The 22,926-nt window shown below is 45.0% G+C and overlaps 1 protein-coding gene across 1 annotated transcript; it reads left to right on the top strand.

Moving 5' to 3' along the window:
* The first annotated feature begins 106 nt into the window (after positions 1-106).
* On the top strand, positions 107-22,724 carry LOC134494651 (myomegalin-like). The gene is made up of 6 exons (XM_063299901.1): positions 107-404; positions 19,061-19,239; positions 19,628-19,759; positions 20,608-20,725; positions 21,449-21,495; positions 22,033-22,724. The coding sequence occupies exons 1-6, from the start codon at positions 107-109 to the stop codon at positions 22,075-22,077; spliced, it is 819 nt and encodes a 272-aa protein (XP_063155971.1). The 3' UTR covers positions 22,078-22,724.
* The last annotated feature ends 202 nt before the right edge of the window (positions 22,725-22,926 follow it).

The raw sequence follows: 22,926 nt of genomic DNA, 5'->3' as shown, positions 1-22,926 counted from the left end.
TCCTGTCACTCTCAGCTTTTTTCTACCAACGCTGTACCTGCCCTGCAATAAACCAGAGCCTGATTCGCAAACCAGTGTCTGATTGTTATTCAGGGGGAGGCAGCGCATGACACCGGGCCAGCACTGTGGCGGGCAGTGCAGCGCTGGGCCGGTGTCGCGGCAGCGGACTGGGCCAGTGGCACAGTTGGTGGTGCGGCAGCAGACGGGGCCAGCGCGGCAGCAGACCGGGCTGGCGGCACAGCAGCAGACCAGTTGGCGATGTGTCGGTGGACCGGGCCGGCAGCAAACTGGGCTGCCGGTGCAGCGGCGGATGTGGCCAGCGGCGTGGCAGCAGGCTGGGCTGGCAGTGTGGCAGACCCTGGAGGACCTCAGCCACACAGGGAGCCTTGGTGGAGCGACCTGGGGTAGCGTCGGTTAGTGGGCCTGGGGCTTTCTGGGACTATCTTTTGATCCCTTTTTGGCCAATGACATGAACCCTGGCGGCATGGGCTGTAATGAGCATTGATGGTGAGCAGGAGGAGGCCCCTATCCAGGGGGGAAAACGCATGCGTAGTAGAGAGAATTTGAGGTGTCATTCAAAGAGACACAGAACAGACTTGCCTTGGCTTTTGGGGTTTATCTGTATGGGTTTTCTCAAGCTTCTTCAGTTTGGTAGGAATTTCAGTCTACTGTAGCAGTAATAAAACACTAGAGACTTATTCCTCGTCTCGGCATGGTTCCTGCTTGTCAGGACATCAATCCTACCAAACTCCTACTCCCATTGAAAGAGGGAGGAAAGAAAATAAATTTTCTTTTGGAAAAATGTCTTCGGAAAACCAGGAACTTCGACAAACCATTCAACAACTGGCAGCAGCCTTGCAACAACACCAGCAACAAGTAGATCTCCAGGTCAACACATTACAGGCGGCTGTGCTACAGCAGTTACAACAACCAGCTCTGATGATCCCACAACCGGTGCCAGGAGCAGCAGCAGCAGCAGCAGCTCCGCCAGTAGTCTTGAGATCCCAGGGAAGTTTACCAGAGAAGTTTGGAGGAGAAGCAGGACGGTTGAGAACTTTTCTCATACAGTGCACAATGTTTTTCGACAGCAGACTGGCAGAGTTCCCAACAGACCGAACCAGAGTCACTTTTATTTTAAGTCTGCTAAAGGGTCCAGCAGCCAAATGGGCTATTCCCATGGTAGAGAACAATGACCCAATTCTCGATAACTACCAGAATTTTCTGGCAGGGTTCCGAGCACACTTTGACGACCTGATCAGAGAGGTCACAGCCAGCCCGGAAATTTGGAAGCTTAAGCAAGGCAACAAGAGAGCGGGAATTTACATTGCTGATTTCAAGCTGTTAGCAGGAGATCTGGACTGGAATGAGAGTGCTTTGAAAGACCAATTCAAACGGGGCCTGGATGAGGAGATAAAAAATGAATTGGTGCGCCAGGGAACACCAGCTACTTTAGAAGGTTTATATCAGCTGTCTGTGGTCATAGACACCAGGCTAGAAGAGCTCAGACAGATGCAGCCGGGGAGAGGCAGGGGCTTCAGAACGCTTCCAGGATTTCCAGCTCTCTCTGCAGCATCTCTCTACTCAGGACCAGAGGAGCCGATGCAGATCGGGGCGAGCAGGAGGCTTATTTCCGAGGCTGAGAGACAGAGGAGAGAGAGAGCCCTCTGTTTCTACTGCAGAGCCCCGGGTCATATGGTGAGAGCTTGCCCAGCGAGAAACCAAGCGAATTCCGCAAGAGCCCCAGGGCAAGCAGCAGAACCAAGATCCATCCCTGCCTCTACTTCCAACCAGGGAAACTCTGTCGGTCTCCCTCCACAGAGCTCAGCAGGGAGACCATCAATCAATTAAGAAGAGCTCATTCTGAGGATTCCAGGCAATCCTTTTTCTACTTACCAGTCATAATGCACGTAAACCCAGAGCACTATGTCAAGTTAGAGGCTCTCGTGGATTCTGGAGCTTCCACCAATTTTATTGAAGTACACAGTACAAGACCTGAACATCCCAATCATGGAATTGCCACATCCCATAGAAGTTGAGACCATTGACAGCCAGCCCCTCAAGGCAGGACGAATTCGAAGATCCACAGAACCTTTGCAACTAACAACAGGAGACCACACTGAGTGGATCCAACTTTATGTTACTGCATCACTTAATGTACCTATAATCCTGGGCACACCTTGGCTGAAGCTCCACAACCCATTGTTGGACTGGGCTATGGGAGCAGTCTCCTTCCCAGCTAAGGAATGCCAGCACCAGAAGATTCAAGCTGTCCTTCTCTCTCCAGCAACCGATGCAGTCATCGAAGCAGGGGGGGTGCAGTTGCCAGCCAAGTATGCAGATTTTGCAGATGTTTTCAGTGAACAAGAGGCCACAGCACTAACCCCCCCATAGGGACTGTGATTGCATTATTGAGTTGATACCAGAAGCCAAGATTCTAGCAAGGAAACAATATCCCATGTCACCCAAGGAACTAGCCACCTTGAAAGATTACTTGGATACTAATCTCCAAAAGGGTTTCATCTGACCTTCTATTTCCCCAGCATCTGCTCCTACATTCTTCGTACCAAAGAAGCCTGACCTGTTGGCACCGGCAGCTCAGGAGGCACCCTTGAGAGTTGTTCAAGATTTCAGCTTCCTCAATAAAGTCACAGTCAGGGAAAATTACCCGCTTCCCTTAATAGCTGACATGCTGGATTGTTTACAGGAAGCACGCATTTTTACTAGGCTGGACCTCAGGAATGCATACAATCTGATCCAGATGAAAGAGGGGCATGAATATCTGACTGCCTTTGATACCAGGTATAGAAAATTTGAGTACGTTGTGGTCCCTTTTGGGTTAGCTAATGCTGCTGCCATATTTTCCCGATTTATGAATCAAATTTTCTCTGATTTACGAGATAAGTATCTGGTCATTTATCTAGATGACTTATTAATATTCTCTGAGGATGCTACAACTCATGTAACCCATGTATGTAATGTCTTACAAAGACTCAGAGAGAACAAGCTGTTTGCCAAGCTACAGTAGAGAAGTGTGCCTTCGATTTAATGGAATTACATTTCCTGGGCTATAGAATATCAACAGAAGGCATATCCTTCAAAGGTCCAGGCAATTCTCTCTTGGCAACCCCCCCCCCCCCCCGCAATGTGAAAGACGTACAAAAATTCCTAGGATTCGCCAATTTCTATAGAAGATTTATACATAAATTTAGTGACAGGGCCAAGCCCCTCACACAGCTTTTGAAGAAAGGATCCAGATTCCTTTGTGGGGAGAGGGAGCAAGCAGCCTTCCAAGAATTTAAGCAATTCTTTCCATCCCAGCCGCTTTTGAAGCATCCTGATCCCACAAAGCAATTCATAATACATTCAGATGCTTCAGATTTTGCTATTGCTGCTGTCTTATTGCAATATACTGACAAAGTAGGGAAAATATTGCTTCCGTGTGCCTTTTTCTCTCACACACTCTCGCCGGCAGAGAGAAACTATGATGTTTTTAACAAGGAGTTGCTGGCAATTAAAGCATTTCAAGAGTGGAGACATTGGCTAGAAGGTTCGACCTTTCCTGTGAAGGTTTGCACTGATCACAAGAATTTACAGCTTCTACAAAACACCAGGTCGCTCACCCCACGCCAAATCAGATGGAGCCAGTTTCTCCCATTTCAATTTTGTTATCTCTTATGTTCTCGGGGCGCAGAACTGTTTGGCAGATGCCTTGTCTTGATCCATTCAGGCAACCCCCGCTACACACCAGGAGGCCCAGGCTACTATATTACAACCTCACAACTTTGATCAGTCTACAGGGGGGAACCAGACAGAGATTTTAGCAGCAGGCAGACAAGCAGAGGACCTCTTTGCAAGGGTCAAAGCTCAGCAGCAACAGGACCTGTATGCCAGGGCCAGGATGGATGACCTCCAGAGGGGTATACAAGACACCGCATCCCCATTTAAGGTGGAAGCAGAAATCCTCTGGCATAGTGGGCAATTATACATCCCCCCCTCATTGAGGGAAGAAGTACTGAGACTTTGCCATGACCATCAAATGGCCAGGCACGGAGGTGTCTTCAAAACTCTCCATAGAGCTCTGAGAGACTACTAGTGGCCTAAGATGACTGCAGACATAAAGGGTTACGTAGCTTCTTGTCATACCTGTAGACGAGCCAAGCCTCTCCCAGGGAAGCCCACAGGACTCTTGCAACCCCTACCCACCCCCAGTGGGCCTTGGGATACAGTTTCCATGGATTTCATCACTGATTTACCCCCGGTCCGGGGCTGAATTCCATACTAGTGATGGTGGACCTTTTCACTAAAATGGCGCATTTTATTCCTTGCAAGGGCCTCCCATCTGCGCAAGCCACAGTGCAGTTGTTCATGGACCATGTTTTTAGGTATAGAGGCATGATAAATCACTTGGTGAGTGACAGAGGCCCTCAGTTCACTTCCAGGTTCTGGAGGACTCTTTTCCAGTCATTAGGGGTCCAGATCCACCTATCATCATCGCATCATCCTCCTAGTAATGGACAAGCTGAGAAAATCAACCAATGGTTGCAACAGTATCTCAGGTGTTACACCACTTACCGGCAAGACAATTGGCCAGTCCTGCTCCCCATGGCAGAATTTACTTATAACAACTCTGTGCAGTCCTCTACCAAGATGTCTCCTTTCCAAGCACTCTACGGGGTTAACCCTCGGGTGTTGCCCACCTCCTCCCAGCAGGGATCTGTTCCAGCCACGGCTGATTTTCTTGAAGAGCAACAAGCCTCACAGGAGTTGTTAAAGGAGCAGCTGAACAGGGCAAAAAATGCTTACAAGAGAGCTGCAGATGCTCACAGACAAGAAGGGCCAGTGATTGCTGTAGGAGACAAAGTGTGGCTCTCTACCAAGTTTTTGACTTCTACCAGGCCTTCCAAGAAGTTGGACTCTAAGTTTGTGGGCCCTTTCACCATGGTGCAGCAGATAAATCCAGTGGCTTATAATTTACAGCTACCAGCATCCATGAAAGTCCATCCTGTGTTTCACAGATCCTTGCTAGCCAAAGACCCTTCTCCAAGTGCCTTGCAATTGCAAATGCCCCCCCCCCTCCAGTAATTGTGGATGGGGAGGAGGAATATGAAGTCGAAATTCTGGACTAGGAGGAGGGGAAGGGGCATCCAATATTTAATACACTGGAAAGGGTACCCTGAGGAAGAGCGCACATGGGAAAATGCCAGAGATGTGCACACACCAGCGACACACCATGAACCCTGGCGGCATGGGCTGTAATGAGCATTGATGGTGAGCAGGAGGAGGCCCCTATCCAGGGGGGAAAATGCATGCGTAGTAGAGAGAATTTGAGGTGTCATTCAAGGAGACACAGAACAGACCCGCCTTGACTTTTGGGGTTTATCTGTTTGGGTTTTCTCACGCTTCTTCAGTTTGGTAGGATTTTCAGTCTACTGTAGCAGTAATAAAACACTAGAGACTTATTCCTCGTCTCCACGTGGTTCCTGCTTGTCAGGAGCCTTGGCAAGACGGAGGGGCTTCGGGCTGTGCCAGAGAAGAAAGTGGACCAGTTGTTGGCCTTGGTGTGGCAGACCTTGCTGCCGAGGAGTGGGGAGTTTAGAAATAAGAACTTGCCCATCCCCCAACCACCCCATAGACGGCTAGAAGCTGTGAGGGCACCTCCAGAGTGAATAAGAGACTTCCCCAGGGTGAGAGATGAGAGGGGGAGTCTGGGAATGTGCTTGTGTGCACTCAGCCCCTGAGTGAGAGACGGGGTGGGTGAAGAATGAATGAGTGCCCCCTGTTGAGCAGTGAGAGAGTTTGAGGGGGGGCAGAGTGAATTGAGGGGTGATGGTTGGGCTCTTATGGTGCTGAGAGTGGAAGCTGGTGCGCCGGAGGGCCTACTATTGCCCTGTGGAAGATTGACAGTGAGTAAGGATGTATGAATGGAAGGAGGGAGCCCTACTTAGAGCCAGAGACTCCCGAGGTCCAGGAGTGGGGGCTAATGGATTAGGAGTCACTGGGGGCTGTAGGGCGGGGCACATCATTGAGGTGGTGACGGGTAGGGGATGTTATGGTGGGAGCTGGAGGGTGGGCCATCTTCAGGGAAGATGCCCCTGGTGTCTGCTACTGGTGCCGTGTTCCGGCCCTCTGTGCTGAGACCCAGGTCCTGGTCAGCAGATCCATAGGGGCCCTGGTCCCTGGCTGCTGCTTTTTAATGCCAGGTCAGTTAATAACAAGGCCCCCCTCATATGTGACTTGATCACTGAGGAGGGGGCAGACCTGGCATGTATTACCAAGACCTGGCTGGGCCCTGAAGGGGGTTGCACCTTTTAGAAATGTGCCCAGCTGGGTTTACGGTATGGCACAAGCCAAGATCCCAGGGCAGGGGAGGAGTGGTGGCTGTTGTCATCCAAGAGTCTCTTGTGGCCTTCAGGGGAGCTGCTCCATGAGTGGCTGGTTGTGAGACCCTGTTTTTCAAGTTGGGTTCCCGAGAACAGGTGGGAGTATTGCTACTTTACCAGCCTCCCTGCTGTGTGGCAACCTCCCTGCCTGAGCTGCTTGATGCCATCTCGGGGCTGGCGGTGGACTTCCCCAGGCTCATGGTTCTGGGGGACTTCAACCTGCCATCCCTGGGGTGTGCCTCAGAGGTTGCTCAGGAGTTCATGGCTACCATGGCAGCCATGGGCCTGTCCCAGATAATTCAGGACCCGACTCGAGACAGTGGCCTCATCCCGGACTTGGTTTTCTTGTCAGAGCAGTGGCAATGTGATCTGAGGGGAGAGTTACAGCTGTCCCCTTTGTCATGGTCAGACCACGCCCTGGTGGCCCTGAGATTCTCTTATGCCACCCCCCTCCACAGGGAGGCAGGACCCATTCGATTGGTCCGTCCCCGGTGACTGATGGACCCGGCAGGGTTTCAGAGGGAACTGGGCGTTATACCCGGTGATCTGCTGCACGGTCCAGCGGAGGCCCCAGCTGCAGCCTGGAATAGGGAGGCGGCTGGGGCTTGGACAGGATCGCACCTGTGCAGTGTCTCTTGTCCCATTGAACCTGGCACTCCCCGTCATTTACGGAGGAGTTGAGGGTTCTGAAGAGGATTAAGAGATGCCTAGAGCACCGCTGCCTAGAGGAACACAAAGACTGAATTTGACCGAACACAGGTAAGAGCTGCTATTAAGGCCTACCTTGTGGCAATAAAAACAGCAAAATGTCAATACTTCTCCGCTCTTATTGCGTCCGCAGAATGCCACCCAACAGCCCTGTTTAAGATCACTCGATCCCTTTTGGGGAAGGTGGGCTCAGTGACCCACCTACAGGGCCATGCAGAGGAATTTGCTGAGCATCTGCAGGACAAAATTGCTCAGATCCGCTCCAAGCTAGACTCCAGGCGTGAGGCTTGGTCTGGAGAGATACCAGGGGAACGGGCTTACCCAGTTATCTGGGAGCAGTTTGATCCTGTTGGACCTGAGGAAGTGGACAGGATCCTATGGACAGTAAATGCCACCACATGCCATCTAGACCCGTGACCCTCCTGGCTAGTAAAAGCAGGCTGGGAGGTGACATGTGGTTGGGTCCATGTGATGGTTAACACATCCTTGGGAGAGGGGTTGTTCCCGTCTACCTTTAAAGAGGCGTTGATACACCCCCTCCTCAAGAAGCCATCACGGGACCCTACTGTTCTGGACAATTTTTGTCCAGTCTCCCATCTTCCCTTTTTGGGGAAGGTGGTTGAGAAAGTGGTGGCTTTGCAGCTCCAGAGGGTCCTGGAGGAAACGGATTATCTAGACCCCTTTCAATCAGGTTTCAGGCCCAGTTATGGGACAGAAACAGCATCGGTCGCATTTATGGATGATCTCTGGCGGGAGCGGGATGGTGGCAGTGCATCCATCCTCATTCTCCTTGATCTCTCAGCAGCTTTCGATACCATCGACTATGGTATCCTTTTGGGGTGGCTCAGGGAGTTGGGGGTGGGTGGCATAGTTTTACGCTGGTTCACCTCCTTCCTCCAGGGCCGGTCCCAATCAGTGTTGATAGGGGAGGAGAGATCGGCCCCACGGCCCCTTCTTTGTGGGGTGCTGCAGGGATCAGTACTCTCCCCTCTCCTTTTTAACATCCACATGAAACCACTGGGCGAGATCATCCGTCACCATGGGATGATGTATCATCAGTATGCTGATGATACTCAATTGTATATCTCCATCCTGGGTGAAGTAAGTGATGCCGTGACTACCCTCTCCGAGTGTCTGGGGGCTGTGGGGGCCTGGATGGGGAACAACAGGCCTCAACTGAACCCTGGTAAGACCGAGTGGCTGTGGGTTAATGGTTCTTCTGTATCTGGGACATTAACATCTCTGGTTCTGGATGGGGTTGCACTGCCCCAGACAGACCTGGTGTGTAACTTGGCAGTCCTCCTGGACTCACAGTTCCTGCTCGAAGAGCAGGTGGCAGCTGTGGCCAGGAGAGCCTTTGTGCAGCTACGTGCTATGCACCAGTTACGCCCCTTGCTGGATCGGGAGGCCCTTCAAACAGTCACTCATACCTTTGTTATCTCTCATATAGACTATTGCAATGCACTCTACATGGGGCTACCCTTGAAAAGCATCCGGAAGCTTCAGCTGGTCCAGAATGCAGCCGCGCGAGCTGTTTTTGGTGCCCCCAGAAGGGCTCATGTAACACCACTGCTGTGCGAGCTACATTGGGTACCAGTTTGCTTCCGGGTCCAATTCAAGGTGTTGGTTATCACCTTTAAAGCCCTACATGGCATGGGGCCATACCTGAGGGACCGCCTCTCCCCCATTACATCAACCTGTCCCATCAACCCGTCCCACCCAATCGTACAGAGAGGGCAGGCTGCGGACCCCATCTGTAAGAGAATTTCATCTGGCGGGGTCCAGGAAGCGGGCCTTCTCCGCAGTAGCTCCCGCCCTGTGGAACATGCTGCCCCCGGAGGTGAGATTGGCCCCATCGCTCCTGGCCTTTTGGCGGAGTCTGAAGACCTGGTTCTGCTGCCTCACTTGGGGTGGAGAGGGGAATAGATCTACATGGGGATGGCTGCTATAGACCACTCCTCCCACACTTGGACTGTTTTTAGATTCTTTCGCCACTTGGACTTTTTATTTATATTATTTATTATTGTAATTTTATACTGTATATTTTATGATTGTTGTTTTAATTGATGGTTGTAAACTGCCCAGAGTCCCCTGATGGGAGGAGATGGGTGGGGACAAATTGGATAAATAAATAAATAAATAACACAAGTAATTGTGCCATTCTTACAAAATGGAAATCAAGCAAAATGCATTATAGTGTGGAATAGACATATCAGCAGCAATTCGTGACCAAATGTGATATCCTAGAGAAATTAGTGGCTACTTTTAAAATTCAAATTAAAATGAGGTACAACATGCTTTAGTGAATGAAGCAGGACTACAATTATTGAATAATAATAATATAGAAACATTATAGGAGGTATCTTGGATTCAGTTGCTATTTTCCCTGACTGAATTTAGTTTATTTTAACCAACTTTATTTTCCTTTAATATACCAAGTCAAAAAACAACCCCCCAAAAAACCCTATCTTGTAAAGCTAGCATTTATAATGATAACCAGTAACAGTGAAAGACAAACAGTATTGTATTATATCTGCGCAGATTAAGCCAATGTCTATACATGGACAGTTGTATATAAAAATGTTTGATTTCTTGCATTTTCAGAGTTTTAAAATAATCTTTCTCCTATCTTTAAATGTCTTCAGTTACTAGTTTTATAAGGCACACACATGTAGACACACACACTTCCCTTAATTCTCTCCAGCATTTGTTCCATTTACTAATTTAGTAAAGTGACAAAGTTTGCTGTTTTGCTTGATGCTTTTCCTTTCAATCATCCCCAAATCAGGTACTTCATTGCTGGCTTTAGAAGTGGGAACACTTTGCTGAGTCATCTCAGATCAAATATGTCTCAGAGGAAACTATTGACGTATTTGTACCTTTGTTGCCTGGGCTGAAGTGGAAGCAATAGAGGGAAGCATTCTGGTATCTCAGACATTACTGAGCACTGAGTTACAAGGACATACAGCATTGGGCCAGAAGCCTAGCTAGTCCAGCATTCTTTTCCCACATTAGCCAGTCAATTGCTCTGATGAAATCCATATGGACAACATGAATGCAATAGCACTTTTCCATTCTTGTTCCTCACCAACTGATAGAGAATTATGCTGTCTCTGAAACTGAAGCAAATATAAAAGCCATCATGACCAGTACTCACTAATAATTTCATCCTCCATCTGTTTAAGCCTTTTGTCTCTTCTGAGTCTCCCACCATTCCTTTCACTGGATGGTTCTGCCTCTAGTATGTTGAGTAGAAGTATGCAGAAATCACATGATCTATGTCCATAGTCAGATCCAGAGCTCTGAAAAAGTGCTGATTTACTATATGGTAACTCAGTCCAAGGATAGTCTAATGCTATTCAGTCTGTCAATCTGTGGCAGAAGTTAGAAAAGCAGAGCTCCCTAATATAGGAGAAAAATGCAAATACCTTTAACATTTTTACTTTTATTTTATTTGTTTGTTTGTTTATTTTCTATCCCGCTTTTATTATTTTTATAAATAACTCAAGGTGGCAAACATACCTAATACTCCCTCCTCCTCCTATTTTCCCCACAACAACAACCCTGTGAGGTGAGTTGGGCTGAGAGAGAATGACTGGCCCAAAGTCACCCAGTCAGCTTTCATGCCTAAGGCGGGACTAGAACTCTCAGTCTCCTGCTTTCTAGCCTGTTGCCTTAACCACTAGACCAAACTGGCTTCTTTTTTTTCAGTGGAATAGGATAAAATCTGAAATGAGATCGATGATTATTAAGGATGAAATATGCCAAGTAACAGTAAAGGGAGTTTCAAGCTATATTTTTTTAAAAAATTGATTTTTTTACATGCCTGTTGGTTTGGAATATATAAATATAATATAAATATATAATTTACAGCAACAGTATAAATATGTTAAATTTACAGCAACAGTAATTCATACTGAGGATGATTTGTGCGCAGGGAACAATAATATCCCTTATTGTAGTGTAGCTGTTAGGAGTTGCTGAAGAAGTATTGAGCTATGAACTCAACTGATTTTTCCATAAACTAAATATTTATTAACATTTGATTTAATTTATATCCTATCTTTCTGTCCTGGCATGTACTCAAGGAGGCTGACAACATTTAAAAATAAAATCTGAAAAGAAAAGGTTAAAAGTAGAGATTATAAATAACAATAAAGCAATACAACATCATCTAAGTAAGCATCTAAACCTATGACAGCAATGTATTGCTCTATTGTTGCTGTGATTGCCTGTGATGGATTTCGGCAGTGCCGCTGGTTCTTAGGAAGGAGGCAGCACATTCCAAGGAGGTAGGAGAGATAAGAGGAGGCACAGTCCAGGAGGCAAAGGTGGGAAAACGAAGAGGTTCAGGTTAGCACCTTCCTAGAACCTCCCAGGTTATTTCCCCTTAGGTTAGGAAAAGTAGCTTTTGTCTGGCATGATTCTGTCTATACAGTGAGCAAATAAAGAACTGGGGTTTGAATATGTTGGAAGTCCTGGCAAATCCAGCATGCCTCATTTGCATGTGAATTAGCATGTAATTTGAGTTGTCCCACAATGCAAATATGAGGAAGCTATTTGTTGCCACTCCCACTTCCTCTTTCTCTCTTTCCCCTTCTTCCATCCAGGGAGAAGCAAGCATGCTGCTCTGCTCTCCATTCGTCAGGGCCATGTACTTGGGCCTTGATGAAGAATTCTGCCCCTTTCTTCCACACAGCTCTTGGCAGCTGTAGGGCTGAGAGTTTAGGACAAACTAAGTATTTAGAAAGAAAAGAAGAACAAAGGAACTTGATCTTTCCCACCAAGATGGATGTAACAGAACAACAAAGAATAAAGTCAGTAAGATTCTTTTTACTTTTTAACCTATTATATCTAAGTGTGTGATTCTTTATGCTTGGGAGGGGTGAATGTGTAAGATCAATAACCTGTGTTTCTCTGGCATGCTCATTGAAGCTATCTAAGATAATTTTCTTTTTTCTGGGCCAGCTTATCAGCTGTGTTATAAGCTCTGCTCTATTTCAGTGGTTCTAGCAGGCCACTAAATTGGCTTCAGAATGGACTGACTCTTTGTTGTTCTTGGGCTGAACCTGACATTGCCACATTTGGTAACCATAGGGATAGGATTCATATCCTGGCTCACACATAAAGTTATTTGTTGTTTATTCATTCAGTGGCTTCCGACTCTTCTAGACTTCATGAACCAGCCCACGCCAGAGCTTCCTGTCGGTCGTCAACACCCCCAGCTCCCCCAGGGACGAGTCCGTCACCCCTAGAATATCATCTATCCATCTTGTCCTTGGTCAGCCCGTCTTCCTTTTGCCTTCCATTCTCCCTAGCATCAACATCTTCTCCAGAGTGTCCTGTCTTCTCATTATGTGGCCAAAGTATTTCAGTTTTGCCTTTAATATCATTCCCTCAAGTGAGCAGTCTGGCTTTATTTCCTGGAGGATGGACTGGTTTGATCTTCTTGCAGTCCAAGGCACTCTCAGAATTTTCCTCCAACACCACAGCTCCAAAGGATCTATCTTCCTTCGCTCAGCCTTCCTCAATAGCATATATGGATTTGAATAGGTATTCCAGTCCACGCCTAGAATTCTGATCCCAATGTAGTGATGCTGCAAGGGAAATCAATATTTGTGTGAAGTGTTCACATCCTATGATACTAGGGCCAGACTGCAAGACTGCAGTTCTAAGGCTCCAGCATTTAGGAGGGTCCCCAAATGACCTCTCATACAGACCATGCCAAGGAAGCTAACTCGCCTGCTTTGTGGTGTGAGGTTGCTATATTGGCCTTCAAGGATATATTCTTTTATGTATTTTATATCAATAAATAGATTAATTTCAATCACATTCTTGTGTTTGTGATCTTTGACCCTGGTTATACTTACTCTACTACTCACTAGTTTGCAAATTTATGAACCTATCCATACCTAAGAACTCTCCCCTCAAAAGCCCTTCTCAGTTTTGAAAAGTTAGAAACTTGATTTTGTGCTTTAATTTTATTTAGATTATTTTGCTTTATAGATATAGCATGCACCTATATTCATTTTGCAGATGTCCCATAGGGCAGGGAGGGAGGAGGCAGTGCATATCACCATACTGTTGCTAAGAAAACCACATATATGTAGTTTCCATGAAGTCACCAGGAGTCAAGCTTGACTAAAAAGGAACAAGATCAGTCAAGATATTGGGTAGTAATTGTCCCATTCTGCTGTGCTTTGGTCAGGACATCAATAAATTGGAGCAAATTCCAAAGAAGACTTACTAAGATGGTGACGGGACTGGAAATCAAGCCTTGTGTGGGACAATTAAAGGAACTGGGTATGTTTAGCTTACAAAAGAGAGGATAAATATGACAACAAACATTTAAAGAGTTGTCATATAAAAGAGGGAGTGGACATGTTTTCTTTTGCCCCAGAGGGCATGTCCAGAACCATTCAGCTAATACCAGTAGAATTAGATTCAAATTAGATATTAGGAGAAATTTCCTGGCCATAAATTGCCTCATAAAGTTGCCTCATGAAGTAGCATATTCCTTTTTACTGAAGGTCTTCAGATGCTGGGGACTTCCCAAAGGTACTTTTAGATATGGTTGATTGTAAAGCAGCAGTTTTTAAAGTTTTATTAAAACTGCATTATAACTCTCCATATCTCCATTATCAGACTTTTTAAAAATAAAGTTGAGATTCTTGAGCTCTGTTTGCACACCATGGCATATCACAAAATAACCAATCCCATTTTAGTTTAGCACATAAAGCAATTTTGGCTACTAAGGTGTGTTTATGTTTAATTTAGTTTAGGGTCAGTGATTAAACTGATGTGCCATCAAGTCAGTGTTGACTCTCAGTGACCACATAGACTTTCACCAGGATGATTAGGGTCAGTATATCATGCAAATCCAGACAACTGAGGGAATTGAGAAACCATGATAAAATTTACCATGGGTAAGCATGTGGTGTAAACAGAGCCTCAGTTATCACAGGCCCAGGCTATCAATCTCACTTTACTGCTTTCTGTTCAGAAGAACAATAGACTTAATTAAATAGATGAAACTGGGAGACAGTCCTGGCCCTGAAGGATTTCTAGTGGATTCTATAACATGTTCTTTAACTTCTACTTCTTGGAGATATACAATAAAGCTTTTAAACTATAATTTACTTCATACTTCTAATGAGACTCATATCACAGTACTCCCCAAATTAAGAAAGGAATCCTCTTGTGGGCAGTGACAGACTACAAGCGACTGCAAGTCCATTTATAGTCTCACACAGCACATCAATAAATATCATTGAATGGTAATGGTAAGAAAGGGGATTTAATTGTTATAAAAATAACATATATCAGACTAGACAGCAGTTAGTGAAAGCAGCTGGGATAGGAGGAATGGAGAAGAAAGCAGAATAATGGAGTGGTAAGAAAGAGGAAGCAGCAGCTTCCAAAAGTATGGGTAAAGCTTGCTATGAAATTCAAGAGACTTGCAGTCTTTTTTGTTACGGTCCTGGATGATAAGAATTGTATTTATATCCAAACCAACACTCTCTTTCAGATCTTCCAGCTGAACCCACAAGGAAAAGAATGGGTGCTTCATTCTTTACCCATTTTGAACCTCTCATGCATTCAAACAAAAGTTTAAAAGAGCTAAGATTCTGTGGGCTGGCCAAGCTGGCAAAACTCTAAAGAGGGGGAAATAAAAGAGGCCAATTGGGCCTGATTGAGCTCCTTGGTGAGTGCATTTCCTAGTTCCTTAAAAAAAAAATGGGAACACTGAACGTGTTGGCAGAGTGCTGGAAAGCATTTGGCCCAGAGAGATTAGAAAAATCACACACCAGGCATTTCTATAAAAATAAATTTATTTACAGAAAGCACAAAAACATATTTACAGGCTTCTGCATTCACACACGCTCAGAGAGGGGGGAGCTCTCTCAGAGAGCTGCTTACTGGCTGCAAGGCTAAAAGAAAACTAACCAAGCAAGCTGCCCTCCCCTCAGGCAATGTAACTATTAACACCTAAACTGAGGACACTTCACCTGGCCAGACCACTTCACCCAGCCAGAATTAGTTACCATAGTAACCTTAATTTCTGTAGCAGAAAACAATATACCAACAGAAAGTCCCTATCTGCAGGAGGTCATGAGAGGCAGCAATTCATATAATTGCTAAGCCCATGTTCTAGAGAGAGGCCAGCTGGTGCATCACAGCAGAAACTAGTAGAGTATGCCCTGTATCTTCAGTATATCAAATACAAAAAACACAAAAATTAACAATCCTGGGGGTATGCCTGCAGTATTATAGCTGTTGGAGGCTTAGAGAAATTTTGAAAAGCAGTAAAGGAAGATGGGACTGTGATCCAGTGAAATAAAAAGTTTAAATGAAAAGTCTATTTCCATTTTACTTATGAGATTCATTGTTCTGAGGTTTCTAGTTTGTCTACGGATGACTATTTCTTTGATCTACCCTTTCCTAAGTGAAAAAGGCATGACAACCTATTTCACTAATAAATATGGAGGCTAAGATTTTAACAAGTACATTGTCTTAGATCAAAGCTTGTACATTTAATTCAAGCTGAATTTACATTGGGCAATCAAGGATTTGACAATGTTTGATTTTTAATTCTTGCATTAGCTTTCACACAAACCATACAGTATCTGGTGCTTACCATCTCTTTGGGTGCTGACAAGCTTTTGCTGTGATTTCTTAGGATTTCCAAGACAGATTTTGATTAAGTATCGATTCTCGAAAGTTGTATATTTTGACTTTATTTATTTGGGCCTCCAAGTCATTATTGACTCCTGGCAACTGCTTAGACAAGTCCATGCAGTTTTCATGGCAACATATTTAGAAGTGGTTTGCCATTACCTTTTTTCTACAGCTGAGAGAAAGTGATTGACCCAAAGTCACCCAGCTGGCTTTATGACTAAGGTAGGACTAGAACTCAGTTTCCCAGTTTGCAGCCTGGAGCCTTAAAGCACCACACTAAGCTGGCTCTCATATTTTGAATAAATATAGTTTATTCTGATCCTAAATTACAAGTATAACGATACACTATTTCTTCTTTTTAAGTGTATATGGTGAGACACAGAAAGGATGCCTCCTGTTCCTCTTTGTAAGGGGTCCCATTTACCATCACACCTGCTCTACCCAATCAGGGTGATGCAACAATTATTTCACTAATATTTGCTATCACCTTCTTTTCCTCCCTTCAGCAAGGCTTTAGGAGCAAAGCCAAAGAAAGAAAATACCTTTTTCTTTCTATTAATTGAAAGAGAATTAGTTTAAGAATGGCTTAAATAAATAACTGGTACTTAATCTGCAGAAGCCTATAGTATGTCTTTTGAGGCATGTTACCAGATTAAAATTTCAAGACACAAACATAAACTTGCACCAAAAATGTCTGTCTGCAATAATGTGTAACTTTATTTAAAAAACATATACACAACACATTGTAAACATGGATGGGTTTGGACTTAAGAGAAAAAGGCTTGTATTCAAAGAGTAAAGGAGGGAACACTGGGTAAGCTCATTTAAATGCAGACTGAGCCTAAGGAAAAATAGCTGTGAAAAAATGAGGCAAGGCTCTGAGCATAAATAAAATAGAATAAAAATAACACATTCTCATTATTATGCTGTTCTTTTCCTACGAAGATTCAAAGTACAAAAGCATCGAGTTTTCTTTCTTAATATCCAGTGCGGTGTGGCATCCATCTGGAGGTATCCATGCTATACATTTTTAAAAATGGATTTAGAATTTGGTGTGATCTGTATTTGTATGTTGTTCCAGGATGTGTTGAGTTTGCTGTATTCCAAGCTATTTAATTCCTAGCTATTTAATCTTGAGTGGGAGGAGTTGTGTTTGTTCAGGAATTTGGCTGTTTCTTGTGGAAGGAATTCGGTTACATCAACTAAGTGTACCTTCTGTTCTAATGGAAACTTCTAAAAGCTTGCCTTGCTAGAGGTGCCTGTTATACCCTTCGTTTTTAATTTTCTTTTAGAAGCCACATCTTTTAGGTTTTTTCTTTTTAAAGAGCTCAGAACAGTGATATAGTTTAATTCATTTTCTCTATTCTGGGCTATTGCTTGTGTCATGAGTACGGATGGTGATCAGGAGGGGGCCCCTATCCAGGGGGGAAAACGCATGTGTAGTTTAGAGGCTTTGAACTGTCATTCAGAGAAACCCAGAACAGACCCGCCTTGAGTTTTGGGGTTTATCTGTGTGGGTTTCCCACGGTCCTTCAGTTTGGCAGGATTTTCTGTCTACTAGAGTATGGCATATACATGTACTTGTTAAATAGATGAATAAAACCAAAGGTAAGTTCAACTGATAGGTGGTTCTGAAAATAGATTTCCTAGGTGACCACCTAAGGCAACAGAGATAGTGTTTTTCAGACCAGTTAGCTTTTGAGTTAGCTTTTGCCAAAGAATGCATTAGAAAAAGTAGGTGCGGCAAGGACAATTTTTGTGGGGAAAGTTGTTGAGAAGGTAGACACCAGTTGCAGAGAGTTAGGACCAAGTGGATTATCTAGACCTGTTTCAGGTTTCAGGCCAGGGTACAGTAATAAGACAGCACTGGTTGTGCTTGTCAGTGATCTTTGGTGTTCATCCCTGTGCTCCTTGATCTCTCAGTGGCTTTGACCACAGTAACCTGCGCTGTCTGTGGGGGTTGGGAGTGAGGGGTACTGTGCCGCAGTGGGTTGGCCTCCTTACTTAATGGTTGGTCCCACTTGGTATTGACAAGAAGGGAGAAATCGTGCCCACAGCCCCTCATTTGTGAGATAGCTCAACACTTTTGCCCCTTCTTTTTGCCCCTCACCCCTCCGAGTGAGGTCATTTGCCAGTTGTTCGAGATCTGGTATCATCTGGTACTAGTCGTACATCTTCAACGCAGGTGAATCTGTGAAGGTACTGACCTGTACATACTATACAGGTATGTACTGTCTGGAGGCTGTTATACAAACTGCATTGGTTGCTAGTGGGCTCTGGGTACAATTCAAGTGCTGGTTGTTTATAGAGTCTGGTTATCCGAGGGACTGCCTATCTTCAATTCTTTTTGCCCACCTGGTACGTTTAGGCAGAGTGGGTGCACTCCAGATCTCCTCAATTAAATGTTGTCATCCTGTGAGACTGAGGAAGTGTTCCTTCTCTGCTGCAGCCCCCACCCTCTGGAATAGTATCCACTCAGAGATGCAGAGAGCAACTACTCTCCTGTGGTTCCAGAAAGCCCTTAAGACCTGGGTCTGTTCCCAGGTCTGCGGTTAATGTCTTTGTGGGGCACCCTCGTGTTTTTATTCTGATTATTTTTAGTCCAGGATGCCCGTTTTGCTTTATATTCTTAATTATTTTAACTCTGCATTTGAATTTTCTAGGCAGCCCAGAGTCTACTGGAGTGGGCATTTAAATGAGGAGGAGGAGAAAGAGAAAGAGGAGAAGGACAGATCTGAGTTTGGGCTCTCTCCATCTATCTGGCCATATGAACATTCAAACCAAAACTATGTGAGAGGAGGGATTTTCAATTTTTCTTTGTGTGATGTCATCTAATCTGCCCACAGTGTGCATTTAAAAGAAATTCACATCATTAAAAAAAAACAACCCAAGCACTTTCCTGCTTGTATCATGTAGAAGAACAACTTTAGGATAAACACAGCCATAAAAACCATAACCATTGACTGATTTATTGATAGGTATTATTTATTTTCCACTTACATCTCACACTTTGTAACAAGTATTCCCAGATAAATAGCAATTGTATTAAAATAGTGAAAAACAAAATACTAAAACATGTCAACAAAATTGCAAAAAACAGCAAAGCAAGAAAAAAGTATTAGCTGCTAGCACAATAATTATTTTAGCCATTATAACCACTCATTAAGTGCCTAATTCCTTCTCTGTGGACGCTTTGGAGTAGCAACTGAGTCACTGCTCAGGAGCAGTGCTGTCAGAGCAGTCCAGAACTGCAGCTGCCAACCGAGGCTGACAGCATGGTTCTTCCTTTGCAGGGACGCATCATCCGCTGCTGGCAGAAGGTGCCAAGAAACAAGGAACCCGTGTCATAGGATACCTTCAGGACTACAATACTCTTATGAAACAGATTTTCGATGGCAAGACTCTGATCCACCAGATGGCCTCAATCCTGCAGCCTGGTCTGAAACTACAGGACAACACAGTAACTGGGAAGGTTAGGTTGCCGGGGAGCAGAATAGTCTTCTATCGAGATTTGCATTCCTCAAGGGCTCCTTCTTTCAACACTGGAAACAGTTTCGGGCAATACTTTGTCCAGGATAAGTGATAGTTCAACCTCCATCTCCATATTATTGGGAATGGTGTAGTGCTGAGCTCTTTCAAGCAAGGCATGGTAAGCTTCTAAGCAGGCCCAAGAGTGAGGTAGAGCAGCAGTGATGAAGAGGTTCCTCCCAGCCCTCTGGGGCAAGAGAGAGGAGAAAAGCTATGGTCCCTGGCTTTTCTGGCCCATCTTAGGCCAGAGGAAGGAACCACCAAAGGCTAGCAAGGAAATCAGTGAGGGAAATGCAAGGTATTTGCCTTAACCAACCTCTCCATTTCCACAGATTTTCTGCCAAGAAAACATCAGGAAATTGCTTGTCCATACTAGTTCTTTGCACCAGATCCTGGAGAAGTCCACTTCCCTCCTTGCAATGTTTTGGAGAGCATCACCTCCCATGCCTCGCATTTCAGCCCCAGTAAGGCGACCCACAAAGGGAAGTATCCTGCTGTCACGTTTTTTTTAGACAACTTGGGGGGATTTCCAAGTGCCCCTTATTTGCAGCCCATTCCATATTAAAATACCAAAAGTTCCAAAAGTTCATTAGAGAGAATGGGAATGAGGAAGCGTAATTGCTAAGCCCGTACTTCAGTTTGTAGGGGTGTGGCAGAGATGGTCCTATTTGCCCAGTCCGTTGCAGCCAACCAGTTTTTCCATCTAGTCTCCTCTGACCATTTTGAACGGCTTTAGGGTCGCTGGGGGAGGGAAGCCCTTCTGTGCTATTGCTGGCAATCTCTGTGACAAGAACAGGGAGGCGGGAGTGTGGCGGATGGACGGTGGAGGAAACAGGAAAAGGGGGGATACAGAGGGGAATGTTGAAGCCCAGCAGAGGGCAATAGGAAGACAAGAGTACAAGATAAAATGGGGATATTGAGAGATGGAGATTCGGAAACCAGTGAGAATAGCACCCAGAGATATAGCTTGGCAATCACAAGAGAGAGATTAGAACGGGGAGCTAAAAGAAGAGAGAATAGATGGTTCTATCCAGTCTGGCTCCAGATGTGCCCATCCTCAGCTCCCCACCACCACCACCACAAATTTACTTTTACATTGGCTCAGTGACTTCTACATTGCTTCCAACACATTTTCAAAGCCTGGGAAGGATTTTAAAATACATTATCTCCAGATACAAAGTGTTACAGTCCATCTAATCTTCCAGGGGACTCTACTCATCTAGGTTACTTCATAAATATAAGCTCTTTTTTTTTTTTTAACAATATGCAATTACTGTAGTCGTCCTAAAACATAAAATACTTGTTTTCACAGGAGCAGTCAGTAGCTGAAGAAATCCAAATACTCAGAGCCAAGTTGGCTGAGCAAGAGAACTGTGTGCAGAGTGCTAACCGTATTCAAGGAAGTATGGAGAACTTCATTCTCACTCACTGTAAGTATCCTTCTCTTTTCTGAAACGGATTAGAATAGGACTGACTTCCTGTTTCTGGTAGCCAAGCACCCCAAGTAACAAACTCTAGACCAGTAATAAGGCTCCCCTGTGTGTTACGGTCTCTCCCCACTACATTTTATTCTCTGCATCTGAATCCATGCTTTCCAGAACTCTTGAATGAGTTTGGGCCAGGGAATACGTAGAGGAGCGGGAGAGGGAGGCATATTTACCTTGCAAGTTTACAGTAGCTACTCCCACAGGACCTTGGGAATTTTGTGCCAGAAGGGGTGATGTCCTCCTATTCGGCCCAAAGGGACTTAGAATTTTTCAAGTGTCAAACGCCCAACAAGCTTTGGAGATCTTTTCCACATGCCACTGGAATGGGACTGGAGATACCTGTCTCAATCTGCTCTTTGATGAAAAGGAAGAAAGTTAGTTCTGCTTGCAGAGTTTAAAGTGGGGGTGCTCAGCTGGTGAAATTCAGATATTTGAGCACAATTATGAATTAGATGAAGAATCCTTATGAAGCCCTCCTTCCAAAATGACAATGGCTAAGCTTTTCGGAGAGGAAATGGTTCTTCTTCACCAGCTAAGTCTATACATCAGAAAAGAAAATCTCACAGTGGACTTGCCAAGTTGGGCAATAAAGACAGAGAGAGGAATTGGGGATAGCAGAGAGGAAGAAGCTGATGCAAGTTCTGGTTGGCGTTTTCTTTGCTGCAGTGACTGGGACATACAATGTGCTGAAGAAAGCAAGGATTAACCTGGAGGTATGTTCAATCTCAGCTCTCCTTCATTTGATGCTGGTATTCCAGGGCTGAGGGGGGAGAGGAGATGGAAAACTGTCAGTCTCCTGGCCCAGGAACAGGGAGCCTCCAGGCCCAGGAACAGGGAGCCTCCAGGCTGTGGAGCAAATTCTCCCCACTAGTGTTCATCACCTGGCCCACAAAGGTCCTTCTACACAGTTTTTTTGCTTTTCCTCTAACAAGATAATATGGGCCTTTACCGTCCTGAAGCTGAGCCTTTGCTTAATATGCTAATACTGACTTCAGGGTGAATGTCTTCAGCCGCTGACTGTATTATACAAATGCCCCAATCCTGATAGCCCAAGAGGGCATCCTGCTCTTGTTCGTACGGCCCACTTGGCTGTACATTTCTGTTGTCAGAGCATTACACGCTAATGAAGGATATTAGTGTGTGTTAAAACAGCTGCTGTGCATGCTTCAGGGTGGGATGGGAGGTGGGATATTGGAGGACAAAACCTAGTAGACATGCTAGCATCCCTTCTTTGCCTCATTTAATTCCAGGGCATGTCCCAGCAGCCTAAACTCATTTCTTCCACTGGCCATTGAAGAAATGGATCCATCCACATGGCCAGAAGCAAAAGACGGAGAAAGAAAAATAGATCCAGCGTTAACTCCTAATCCATCTGAGCAGCAGAATGAGCCTGCTTAAGACTGCCAAATCACCATTGCACAGGAGGTCATGGATTCTGGAATTCATCCCAGAACCTCACCACCACCTTGGCTACCAGCTCTGGCTAGTGTAGTGTAAATGGCACACAAGTTTTTCAACATATGCTCTGCTGCTGGACTCTGTGGGAAATTTACTTGGAAATGCTCCAGACATCAGTGCAATATGATAACTAGACTAACGCTATGTATATGGTGTGTACAAATACGCACACAGACTAGACCACAGCCACACATGCTGCTGTCGGAGAGAAGGGTGCTCTAAGAAGGGCACCCTCAGAGAGTGGGCTCCACAGGTGCCCTAGTCTTACCATCTGATTCTTTGGAGTATGTTTATGCTGTTAAGATTAGCAAATGGATATATCTGCTATGATGACGATAATGATTTCTACCTTCCTTCAAAGGACTATGACCTCAATATATTCTTGGCAAGTGTAATCTTGTTGGTCTGACAATTAGGTGCATTTAGCCACCGAGTCATCTTTTTTCTCTGGTTATCTGAATTCCTACCACCGTAAAAAAAACAACACCTAGCTGTAATTTACAGGTATTGGAAACTGGCATCCATTTTTCTTATTCTCAGTATAAACAGGCCTGCACTGCCTCCTAAAGACGTCTTTCATATGATTGCAAACCACTTCCATTCTCTTCAGAATCAAGAGCCATTTCAGGTGAGTTTTAGGCCTGAATTGGCTTGGAGGCCTTGAGAGATAACCTATTCTAGGAGGG

The sequence above is a fragment of the Candoia aspera genome, chromosome 3 (assembly GCF_035149785.1).
Source record: "Candoia aspera isolate rCanAsp1 chromosome 3, rCanAsp1.hap2, whole genome shotgun sequence".
NCBI classification, from domain to species: Eukaryota; Metazoa; Chordata; class Lepidosauria; order Squamata; family Boidae; genus Candoia; species Candoia aspera.
This window is presented reverse-complemented; position numbering and strand designations above follow the sequence as displayed.

Coding starts and splice junctions, on each gene's coding strand:
- LOC134494651 (XM_063299901.1), top strand. CDS start 107: ATGACACCGGGCCAGCACTGTGGCGGGCAGTGCAGCGCTGGGCCGGTG. Junction 405..19,060: donor CCTTGGTGGAGCGACCTGGG/GTAGCGTCGGTT, acceptor CTTCCTTTGCAG/GGACGCATCATCCGCTGCTG. Junction 19,760..20,607: donor TGCCTCGCATTTCAGCCCCA/GTAAGGCGACCC, acceptor TTGTTTTCACAG/GAGCAGTCAGTAGCTGAAGA.